Genomic DNA, 11,546 nt, shown 5'->3' on the forward strand with positions numbered 1-11,546 from the left:
TACTGTGGATCCCTTTTCTGGAGCTGCTCCTTGTTTTTAATTTCCCGCAGTGGCCCTGCGTCCTCTCGGAGCGTGGCGGACCCTCTGGGGGGGCGGTCCCGGCCCCGCGCATGCGCGCAGGCGGCGCGGCTTCCGGGCAGTGTGCCGGGGCCAGCGGGGCGGGAGGCCGAGGCTGCCCGGGCCGGCGCCGCCATGGAGACTCTCTACCGGGTCCCGTTCCTGGTGCTCGAGTGCCCCAACCTGAAGCTCAAGAAGCCGCCCTGGGTGCACATGCCGTCGGCCATGACGGTGTACGCGCTGGTGGTGGTGTCCTACTTCCTCATCACCGGAGGTGCGGGGGGGCCCGGGGGGCAGCGGGGGTCCCCGCCCGTCCGGGGGCCGCGTCCTCCCACCGCGGCCACCTCAGGAACGGCCGGGATCGCCTCCCCCGTGCTCAAAGGGGGCTCGGGGCCTGGGGGCCGGGAGGGGGGTGCAAGCGCGGGGTGCAGGGGGCAGCCCCCCGGGGGGGCCAGCGCTGCCCGGACACCCCGGGGGCGGCCCCCTGCGCGGGAGGGAGACCCGGGCTGGTGCAGGGGCGAGGTGGCAGCCGGGCTGGTGCAGGGATGAGGTGGCAGCGCAGCCCGGGGGGTGCCCAGCGGGTGCCCAGCGGTGGGTCTGGGGTCGTGGGGGCCGCGGGAGGGCCTTCGCTGCAGACAGCCCCCCCCTTCTCATTTTGCCCTGCCTCCCACCCGGAGCGGGCGCCGGGCGAGGAGTTGCAGCCGGAGTCCGTGGGCAGGAGGTCGGCGGGACCCCCGGCAGCGACCCCGGGACCCTCGCCCTGGTCAGCGCCTGGGGCGGGAAGAGCATCATCGCGTCCCCGTGCAGGCGCCCTTAGGGCCACTCAGGGACGTGTCCAGACCTGCCTGGGTTTTCCTGCAGGAAACTTTCTCCCCATCCCCACCGCAGTGGTGGTTGTGATGGGCAGATGGTGCCCGCCCGTGGGGAGGTGGCCAGGGCACCTTCAGTGGCCCCGCTGCGAGATCTGCCCCTGCAGGGGAGCGGTTGCCCTGCAGCGGAGTCTCTTCCCAAACCCGGAGTGTGTGTTCATCAGTCAAGGGTGTTTTTGGGTGGGGGGTCACACCGCGCCATGCTCAGGGGTCACTCCTGGCTCTGCACTCAGGAATCACTCCTGGCGGTGCTCAGGGGACCCTATGGGATGCTGGGATTCAAACCCGGGTCGGCCGCGTGCAAGGCGAACGCCCTCCCCACTGAGCTATCGCTCCAGCCCCAGTCAATGGTATTTGTGGCTGAGACTCAGCAGAGAGGGGCTAAGCAACAGCCTCTGGGGTTCCAGCGACAGCAGTGGACAGAAGGAGGTGGGGGCCCGGCTCCCCGAAGCTTAGGGTGTCACGGCTGTGACATGCAGAAACATCACAGATGGTTCCCCCTGCCCTAGTCAATCACGATCCCCTCAGAGCCAGGAGTCTTGAAGGAGAAGAACGAGACGCTCTGCGGGACCGCGGGGCTGGGAGTAGCGTTTACCTTAGCGCGGGATCCCGAGGAAGGGCAGATCCTGCTCTGAGGGTTGGGAGGAAGGCGTGGCGGCCAGGCGGGGAGGAAGCTCGGTCGCCACCCGGGCCGGGCCAGGCGGGAGATGCAGGAAGCGCAGGGAGAGATCCTGTGGACGTGGACCCTCTCTGGTCACGTGGATGGCCGTAGGAGGAAGCCCACGCGTGAACACGGGAAACTCGCGGGCGGCTGCTTCGGGCCTCTGCGAAGGTGGAGGTCCGTTTGCTGAGATGGAAGACAGAAGCGTTTCGGGCAGCGAGTGAACTTGAGATCCCCTAGCACGTCAGATCGGGGCCCGGGAGGCAGCGCGGGGGTGAAGGCCCTTTCCTGGCTGCCGCTGGCCCAGGCTGGCCGCCCCCAGCTTCACTGGACAAGTCCCCAGCACTGCCAGGTGTGGCCCCCAAAGTACCAGCGACCACGACTATGAAGTGGGTGTGGCCAGCTCCTGGGGGATGCTGCTGGTGGGAGTCGAGTTGAGAGAGGCAGGTCTGGGTGAGGCTGGCGGGTGGTGGGACCAGGCTCCTGAGCTCAGACTGATGTTGGTGAGCGTCGGTGCCTGTGTGGACTCTGTTCGTGAGGAGTTACGTCCAGTTCGAACAGTGCGAACAGTGGGGGCCGGAGAGATAGTCCAGTGGGCAGAGCATTTGCCTTGCAGACCCCTGACCTGCGCTGGGCCACGGCAGGAGTGGTCCCTGCGCACCACTGGGTGCAGCCTGAAAACTTAAAAAAAAAAAATCAAGTTTTATGACTGTTTACATTATCTGATGGGTGTGACACAGAGGTCACGCAGGGTTCACGCACGGCGGGTGGGCTGCCTGCCACCACGCTGTGTCCTCGCTCAGCACCAGAACTTAAAAGTAGGAGTTCTAAAAAAAAAAAAAAAAAAGTAGGAGTTCTTTTCGCTTGCTTTTTTGTTTTTTGGTCTTTGGGTCACACCCGGCGATGCTCAGGGGTTACTCCTGGCTCTGCACTCAGGAATTACTCCTGGCGGTGCTCAGGGGACCATATGGGATGCTGGGATTTGAACCCGGGTCGGCCGTGTGCAAGGCAAACGCCCTACCCGCTGTGCTATCACTCCAGCCCCTCGCTTGCTTTTTGTTTGGGGGCCACACCCAGCCAGGAGTTCCTTCTGGCAGTGCTCTGGGGGATGGACAGGGTGCCGGGCATGAAGCCCAGCCCTGCCGCATCTCTCCACCTCCCAGAGTCGGGATTCTTAAGCAGAGTCCAGGAAGGCGTCAGGTTCACGCTCGCCTGTCAGTTTATAAGGGAAAATGACCTGGCACAGTTGGATACAGGTAACAATTCAGTGCTGAGGGGGAGGTTTTATGGGAGATCATTTCCATTTCTTTTGAGTGGTACTTACCTGTGTCAAGTACCTTTTTTTAGTCTTTAATAATCTTTCAAAAACAGGTCTAGGGGCCAGAGAGAGTTGCATGTTCCGCTCCGAAAACTGAGCCAGGTGTGACCCCCTAAACACAACCAGATGTCACCCTAAAACAAAAGGTAGAGGAGGGGCCATCGGTTATGTTTCTCTTATGGTTACTCCTGTTTTAGAGCCATTTCCCAAGTCATCCTAATACATGGCATTAAATTCCGAATGGCTTGGCTGAATCGAGAACGCTAGCTGGGCTCATTTGAGTATAAAGTTCTAGTCAGAGTGGGCCTGTTTAAACAGTGATGAATCTTTAGCGGCAGGGAAAAATTCAAGTTATCTTAAAAAGTCAGGAGTCCCGTCTGATCCGTATTTTTTCTTTGACAGGAATAATTTATGACGTTATTGTTGAGCCTCCAAGTGTCGGCTCTATGACCGACGAACACGGGCACCAGAGACCAGTAGCGTTCTTGGCCTACAGGTGAGAGCTAGTTCTTGAGCAATTTGGTGGAGGCAGAGAAGGTTGCCAGGGCATCGCTGCATATTTTAAACCATCGTGAAACGTGGGTCCATCTGGGTTTGGACAATAGCTGCTTTACAATGGTAAGTTCAGAGGTAGCAGGAATTGAATTGAATTAAATTAAATTAATTGAATTAAATCTAATTTAATACTACCGTATTAAATAAGAAGCGTATGTAATTCATTCGGGAATAGAATGTTTCACCGTGCTTGACATAATCACCTATTTAAAGTAGCCATCGGTCTCAAGGCCAGCTGGCATTATATTCTTTGCCCTGGGCTCCGTCCTCAGCACTGGTGGTACATACCCCAAGCACTGAGCTGGTGGAGCCCCTGCATGCCACTGGGAGTAGTCTGAGACCAAAGGAAAGGAAGGTTTGGGCTGAGAGTCTGCCTTGCATGGATGAGACCCTTGGTTCAGTTCCTGGCACTGTGGGATTTTAAAAGGGGGGAAAGAAAACTCATCTGGACTACCCTATTAAATAAGAATAATTTGTTTTGGTTTTGGCTTTTTGGGTCACACCCAGCGATGCTCAGGGCTCCTGCTGCCTCTGCACTCAGGAATCACTCCTGGCAGTGCTCGGGGACCATATGGGATGCCGGAGATCAAACCCGGGTTGGCCGTGTGCCAGGCAGACGCCTTCCCTGTTGTACTATGACTCTGGCCCCAAATAAGAATAGTTTTTGAGAGTTGGGTTTCTCGGTTTCGGCACTACACACCCTTGCTGTGTAGTTTGGTTGGCCTGAGCCATGCTTTTCTGTTAAAGATGCTTCTGAGGGGCCGTAGAGAGAATGCAGGGGGTAATGGGCTTGCCTGGGATGCAGCACTCCCTGGCTTGGACCCTGGTCCGATTCTGGCTCTGTACAATCACCTAAACTCTGTCCAAAATGACTCCTGAGCACAGAACCGGGAGTCCGCCCTCGCTCTGCTGGTGTGGCCTGCGGAGCGTGGCGGGCCGAGAGCCTCGTCGTGCAGGAGTCAGAGCTCACTGTGCCGTGCTTGTGGCTGGCCTGGTTTCACCCCCAGCACCCCTCGGTCCCTCCGCATCACCGGGCACTGCGGGGTGTCCCAGCCTCCAGAGCCCGCACAGCACTGCGCCTTGGGACGTCATGAGACCACCTGCCTGGTGGGCCAGATTCTGCTGGAAAGGCCCCCTGGGTGTCCGGAGCACCATTTGGGAGTCCCCCCTTGTCCCAAAAAATCCACCCCAGCAAACAGACTCCCCAGCCCAGAGTGATGGGGCAGCGGGTGGGCACTTGCCTGGCACGCAGCTGACCTGGCTTCAGCCCTGGCGCCATGTGGGCCCCCTGCCCCGAGCAGCGCCAGGAGTGAGCCCTGAGCACAGAGCCAGGAGTCAGTCCCGAGCACTGTCGGGTGGGGTACAGAAACAAGAAAGAAACCGACTCCTTAATGTAGCCGCAACCCGGTGCCGTTTGTGCCTGGTACCCGCATATATGCAGACATTATTTGCATAGAATTATCTTTGGTTTTGGGCCACAGCTGGCTCTGTGCTCAGAGGTCACTCACTCCTGCTGGGCTCAGAGGACTTAGTGGGGTACCAGGGAATCGAACCCAGATCGGCCACGTGCAAGGCAAGTGCCTTATCTCTCTGGTCCCCCAAAATATTATTATTATTTTTTTTTTTTTTCTTTTTGGGTCACACCCAGCGATGCTCAGGGGTTGCTCCTGGCTCTGCACTCAGGAATTCCTCCTGGCGGTGCTTGGGGGACCATATGGGATGCTGGGAATCGAACCCAGGTTGGCCGCGTGCAAGGCACTGTTGCTCCAGCTCCCCAAAGAATATTCTTGGGAAGATGTCGAGGGTAGAGATGGCTTGGGGCCACACCCCAGCAGTGCCCAGTGACTATTCCTGGCTCCGTGCTCAGGGATGACCCCTCGAGCAGTGCTCAAGGGACAGTACAGTGCGGGGGATGGAACCAGATCAGGTGTGCACACGTGGGTCTGCCTCCTGAACCATCTCCCCAGCCCCTGGACAGATGTTTGTGAATTGCCCAGAGCGGAAATGGCAGGTGAGCGTCACAGCATGGACGGCCTTTCCCTGTCTTGACGCCCCGAGGACTTTGAGCTTGGGTGTGGTTTGTGTGCAGTGAAAGCAGTCGCCGGAGATACACTACCTCCGCACAGACGGTCAATGATTGATCCCTTAATACAGACGTGGAAACCCAGTATTTGATGAACGCTCCACGTCCTAGAAAAGTGAGATACGTAGTAGAAACACAAGTTTACATAGAACCATTAGGACTTGCAGATACCCAGAAATCCTTTCACACCTCCGGGGCCTTGGTTAAGAACACTTCCGGTAGCGCTTTCCCCGTTGACAAATCTTCTGTTTGGGGCCTGTTGCTAGTGCTCTTCGAGGGTCTCGCCCGTGCCAGAGCAGGTCCTCTGGCCTGAGAGCTAACTTCGGGCCCTCCCGCTATCCCCTGAGAAGCCAGGGTGGACGCGGGGCGTGAGGAGCCCCAGGTGTGACCCGTGCCCCACTGGCCTCTGCACTGCCGGGCTGGGTCTCAGAAACCTGGTGATTTCCTTTCCCTTTGAAGTGAGACTGTTGGCCACTGCAGAGCTTTCAGGAAGGGCGTGGATATAGTTCATGGTGGACCTTTGCTTTGCATGTAGGAGGCCCGGGGTTCGATCTTAGACACCCCCAAAAAAGCCCCACAAAACCACAACTCCAGTTTTCTTTCTTTCTTTCTTTTTTTTTTTTATTAATTGACTCTTGCCAGGCTCTTGTTGGCAAGATTCAATTAAAAAAAAATAAAAGTCTCACAACGGAGACATTACTGGTGCCCGCTCAAGCAAATCCATGAACAACGGGACAGTGCTACAGTGCTTAATGGAATCACCGTGAGGACAGTTACAAGGCTTTCAGGTTTAAGTCTCAGTCATACAATGATCAAACACCCATCCCTTCACCAGTGCACATGTTCCACCACCAAGAACCCCAGTATACCCCCATCCCAGCCCCCACCCTGCCTGTGTGGCTGATGATTTTTCACTTTACTCTCTCTTTACTTTGATTACATTCAATTTTCGACAGAAAACCCACTATTATTATTTGGAATTTCCCCCCAACAATCAGATCTGCTGAAAAAGCATCATTAGATAATTTGTTTTCTATTGCCGGTAATGAAGAGCATATGATGTCACGCGGCTGCAACAGCGGCCGTGCGGTTTTGGAATTTGGTATTTTAGTAATTAAGCCCAGAGGTATTTCTGCCTGCAGCCCCTGCGTTCCGAGATTGGTTTGTCTCTGGGGTCATGGCTGTTCAGGAGCGGAGGAGCCGTTTGTGGGCTGCTTTTGGGGTCTCGTCTGGGCAGGGAGCAGGGCTGGTTCCGCCCCCTCCTCCTCCCCCCCCCCCCCCCCCGGGTTGTGAGATTTCCCGCCCCATCACTGCAGGCTCCTACCTCTGTCCATGCTGCCGCAGAGGGGAATATTCCAGGGGACAAAAACCCTTCCCCTCCCGGGGCGGCACGGGGCCGTAGCTTAGTTCACAGTCCAGGCGCATTTCTGCCAGCAGCCGCAGCGTCCCGAGGTTGGTTTGTGCCTCTGGGGTCATGGCCGCTCAGGGGCGGGGGAGCTGTTCCTGAGCGTTTTTTTGTATATCAGGAAAGGTTGCGAGGCCGCATAAGCAGCCGCGCGGTTTGGAGAAATAGTCCTGGTCCCCACATAGCAGAGCCGTGTTTGTAGAAGCTCATGGTCGCCGGGATTCCACCTGGAGAAGGCGACATCTCTAGTTTTCAAAATAATTCTAAATTATTTTGCAGTTAACAATAGAAATGTAAGTAACATGGTTTTTAAAAGTTATTAGAAAAACAAGTGCTGGGTCTGGAGAGAGGGTCTAGCGGGCGGGGTGTTTGCCGTGTCCACAGCCGACCCACAGCCAGCCACGGTGGTCCCAGGGCCCCACGGTTCCCTCGACACCGCGGCTGGCTGTGGCTCTCCCAAACAAAAAACAGAAACAACAGCTAAAAGTGTTGATTTTACATTGAACCGAGTAAAGTTTTTTGTTTTGTTTTTAAATAAGCTCTGTAAAGACAGATTTTTGTCTCTCTTTTTTTTTTTCTTTTTGGGTCACACCTTGGGATACACAGGAGTCACTCCTGGCTCTGCACTCAGGAATTACTCCTGGCGGTGCTCAGGGGACCATATGGGATGCTGGGAATCGAACCCGGGTCAGTCGCGTGCAAGGCAAACGCCCTACCCGCTGTGCTATCGCTCCAGCCCCAGATTTTTGTCTCTTTATTCTTTGTACCCCTGATCCTGAAATAATGCCTCCTGCATAACGGACCCAATACAGGTCTCCCGAGCAGAAGGTGAACACTCAGGTACACTAACGAAGCAGGTGGAAGGGCTGGAATAAGACAGAAGCACAAAAAGGTTCCAGCTGAAATAGAAATTTCGATCTAAAGGGAAAATGTTCTTAAGAGACTTTTTCTAGACGCTTTTCACCTACTGTCCTGGTCTTTTCTTCCTCAGAGTAAACGGACAGTATATCATGGAAGGACTCGCCTCCAGCTTCCTGTTTACAATGGGCGGTTTAGGCTTCATAATCCTGGACCGCTCCAATGCCCCCAACATTCCAAAGCTCAACCGGTTCCTTCTCCTGTTCATCGGCTTCGTCTGCGTCCTGCTGAGCTTCTTCATGGCGCGCGTGTTCATGCGGATGAAGCTGCCGTAAGTGACCGAGCCCCTCGTGTGAGCAGGCTCACTTCCTGCGCATCTCGGTGAAACCGCACAGCCCATGTAGTCGCCGGAACAGATGGACGTCCCGAGACCCAAAGGGAGGTGCAGGTTGAGGCCGGGAGTGTGAGGTCGAGACCACCGGCCGCCCTGGCCGCCCCCTGCCCAGCCCCAGGGGAAGGAAGGGATTTCGCTTTCGAGTCACTGAGCCCTGCGGGGGGGGGGGGGTGTGGATTCCTCAGTGCTTTCTGGGTGATGGGGGTGATGTCGGTGCCAGCAGCCATAGTGTTTGACGAGCACTGAGCTGAGACTAGGAAGGAAGGTCACAGCTCCTCCAGGGGTGGGGACTCGTGACGGGAGATGCCGCCCAGCAGCTGACGCCTGCCCGGCCTGTCGTCCCCGAGTGCCGCAGAGTGGCTCAGAATAAGTGGGAAAGGTGGGAAATTGAGCTTCGGGCTGTGTAGACTTTATTATGTCCACTGGGTAGAAATGCGTGTGACTTCCTAGGTGAGGGCATATGTAACATTATTTGATTCAGAAAGATTGCAGTATCTTTCTTTTCTTTTTGTGGGGGGAGGTCAGTCACACCCAGGGGTGCTGCTCGGGGGGCCCTGTGGGATGCCGGAAATCGAACCCAGGCCGGCCGTGTGCCAGGCGAGTGCCCTTCCCACTGCGCTATTGCTCTGGACCCGATTACAGAATCTTTAAAACAAAAATCAGCCCTTTTTGGAGGCCACGCCAGTGAGGGGGCTGGGGTGTCCCCGTCTCTGTGCCCAGGGCCCGGGTGCTGGCAGTGGTCGCGAGTGTGTCACCTCCGGCACCGGCCCTGCGGCCCCTAGAGAGCTCTCTGGCGACTGTTAGACTCGCACTCGAGCTCGTCTGCTGGAGACGCAGACCCGGCAGCTCGCATTCCCCAGTGCTCCGGTTTCACCCCTGGGCGCCCGGGTCCCTACAGTGCTTCCGGAGAGCAACGCCACGCGGAGAGCAGCTCGGGGCGCCGGTTGCTTAGGAACTGTGCCAAGCACCGAGGGTGCTTTCCGCGGAGCTCTTGGCCTTGCGTGGCTGCCAGGCGTCCTTGGCGACGTGCAGGCCACACGGGGCCGGGGGTCGCGCCCTGGCGCTCCTGCATGCCAGCCGCGCCCGCCAGCCCTTTGAGCTGGTGCCCTGGCTCCGTGGTGTTGTCGTTTTTCTCAGTATCCCCCAGTTTTTCCTAAGGTGGGGCTGAATTAAGGATTTGGACGTGGCTGAGCAAGAACCGTATCCATTTCGGTTAATTCTTTCCATCTGAGCGGAGGCTGACAGTCACAGATGTAGGTTATAGCACGCGAAGGTCACACGGTTAGACGCTCACCGCTGTGTGGAGGTGCGGTTTAGAAGAGATCTGTCGAGACGCATCCTACCTGCACTGCTCGCGGAGACTGGCTGTCCCCGAGGCGTCTTTCAGAGTGTCCGCTGCCGGTCACTTGCACTGCCCAGATAGTGACAGTTACTTCCTCAGAGTCTGGGTTCTGTGCTTTTTGGTTTTTTTTTTTTAACCTTTTAATTGAATCAGTGAGATATAGTTGTAAAGTTGTTCATGACGGTGTCAGTCATCAGTGTTCCGACACCCGTCCCTCAACACCGGCGCCCATTCCCCACCACCAGTGTCCCCAGTTTCCCCCCGCCACCCCCCCAGTCTGTCTCTGTGGCAGGCACTTTCTCCCTCGCTCTCTCACACACTCTCTCCCCCTCTATCCCTCCCCTTCCCTCCCTCCCTCTTCTTTTGGGCAGTATGGTTTGTAATACAGATAGATACTGAAAAGGTTATGTGTAAGTCTAGGGTTTTTTTTTTTTAATTTTTTAATTAAATTTTTAATTCGTTAAAGATCCAGAGACTATAAAACAAAGCTCCAGCATTTGCGGCCACACGACCTCTTATAGCCTAGTTCTCCCTCTCGGAGAGCCTGGCAAGGTACGGAGGGCATCCTGCCTGCACAGCAGAGCCTGGCAAGCTCTCCGTGGCGTATTCGATATGCCAAATACAGTAACAATGCAGGGTCTCATTCCCCTGACCCTGAAAGAGCCTCCAATGGGGCACCGCTGGGAAGAACGAGTAAAGAGAGGCTGCTAAAATCTCAGGGCTAGGACGAATGGAGACGTTACTGGCACCATTGGTTATTCGCTTGAGCAAATCGATGATCAACGGGATGACAGTGATACAGTGAATTTTTAATGTGTGGGGCCCCACCTGGTGCTGTGAGGGCTTGCCCTGCACGCAGGGGTCCCTCTTGGCAGTGTTCAGGGAACCATACGGGGTGCCGGGATCAAGCCCGGGTCACAAGACAAGTGCCCTCCGCGCTGTCCTGTCTCTGTGGCCCCAAGCCCTTTAACTTAGGCTAGGCTGGAACGTCAGTAACCAAACACGAGCCTCTCCTCCGAGGGGGCGTTTCAGGGTGTCAGGCCTTGTACACTGGGTCAGAGGATCTCCTGTTTGACCACGATGTGGTGTGATCTGTCCTGAACATTAGGAGGGCACTTGGGGGTCTTGCTGGCTTCTCACTGTGCGGTTTGGTTCCCAGGGGCTACCTGATGGGCTAGAGGGCCGTGAGAGGCCGTGGACACCGGGTTTGCTCCTGTCGTGAAGCTGAACGGCGGCCCCAGTCTTCTACCTACACGCGGCGGGGACGGAAGCGGAGAAGCACCTGGCGAGGGCAGCGGGGCGCAGGCAGCGGCTGGCGGGGCTGGGTCGGGCCACCGTCGTCACGGCCCCCGCCGGCCGTGCCCGCAGCCCACGCTGTTCGTGGTTTCCCCTTTTTTAAGAAATCACACTTGATTCTGCGACTGTACTATTGAATAAAGTGATGGTTTTTTAACAACCCCCCCTGCTCTTTTGGAGACGCTGTTTCTGATTCTGGGAGACGAGTTCTACAGCAGAGGCCAGACGCCCACCCGCGCCCCCTGAGCCGTGGGGGCAGCGCCCCCTGGGGCTGTGTGCAGAGCACTCTGGAACAGTCCCGGCCCGAAAGGAGCAGAAATAAAGAACTTTTGCTGACTAATCCCTCCTCTGTCTGTTTCCGTCCCACCGCCTGATGGCGTCGCTCGGTCTCACACTCGGCTCCAGCCTGTGACAGGCCAGTGTCCCTGCGCCCGGGGCTCGGGGCCCTGGCAGGTACCTGGCCAGGGCTCGGGGCTGTGGGCAGGTGCCTCGGGAGGCGGCTGCTCGTGAGGGGAGTCCTTGACACTGGCCTTTGGGCTGCGGGTTCTTTGGGGCGTTTTGTTTGGAGCACGTGGAAAAGCGTCCCCAGGCCGGAGAGATGGTTCCGGGGTCGGGCATTGCAGTGCACGAAGCCGCCTGGGCTTGATCCCTGGCATCCCAGATGGTCCCCGAGCCCTGCCAGGAGTGATTCCTGAGCACCGAGTTAAG

At 57.0% G+C, this 11,546-nt stretch overlaps 1 protein-coding gene across 1 annotated transcript; it reads left to right on the forward strand.

Annotated features, from left to right (window-relative positions):
* The first annotated feature begins 109 nt into the window (after nucleotides 1–109).
* On the forward strand, nucleotides 110–11,178 carry OSTC (oligosaccharyltransferase complex non-catalytic subunit). The gene is made up of 4 exons (XM_004612707.2): nucleotides 110–331; nucleotides 3,308–3,401; nucleotides 7,940–8,137; nucleotides 10,702–11,178. Exons 1-4 carry the CDS (start codon nucleotides 193–195, stop codon nucleotides 10,718–10,720), a joined length of 450 nt encoding a protein of 149 aa, XP_004612764.1. The 5' UTR covers nucleotides 110–192; the 3' UTR covers nucleotides 10,721–11,178.
* The last annotated feature ends 368 nt before the right edge of the window (nucleotides 11,179–11,546 follow it).

This window comes from Sorex araneus, chromosome 6, assembly GCF_027595985.1.
Source record: "Sorex araneus isolate mSorAra2 chromosome 6, mSorAra2.pri, whole genome shotgun sequence".
Taxonomy (NCBI): Eukaryota; Metazoa; Chordata; class Mammalia; order Eulipotyphla; family Soricidae; genus Sorex; species Sorex araneus.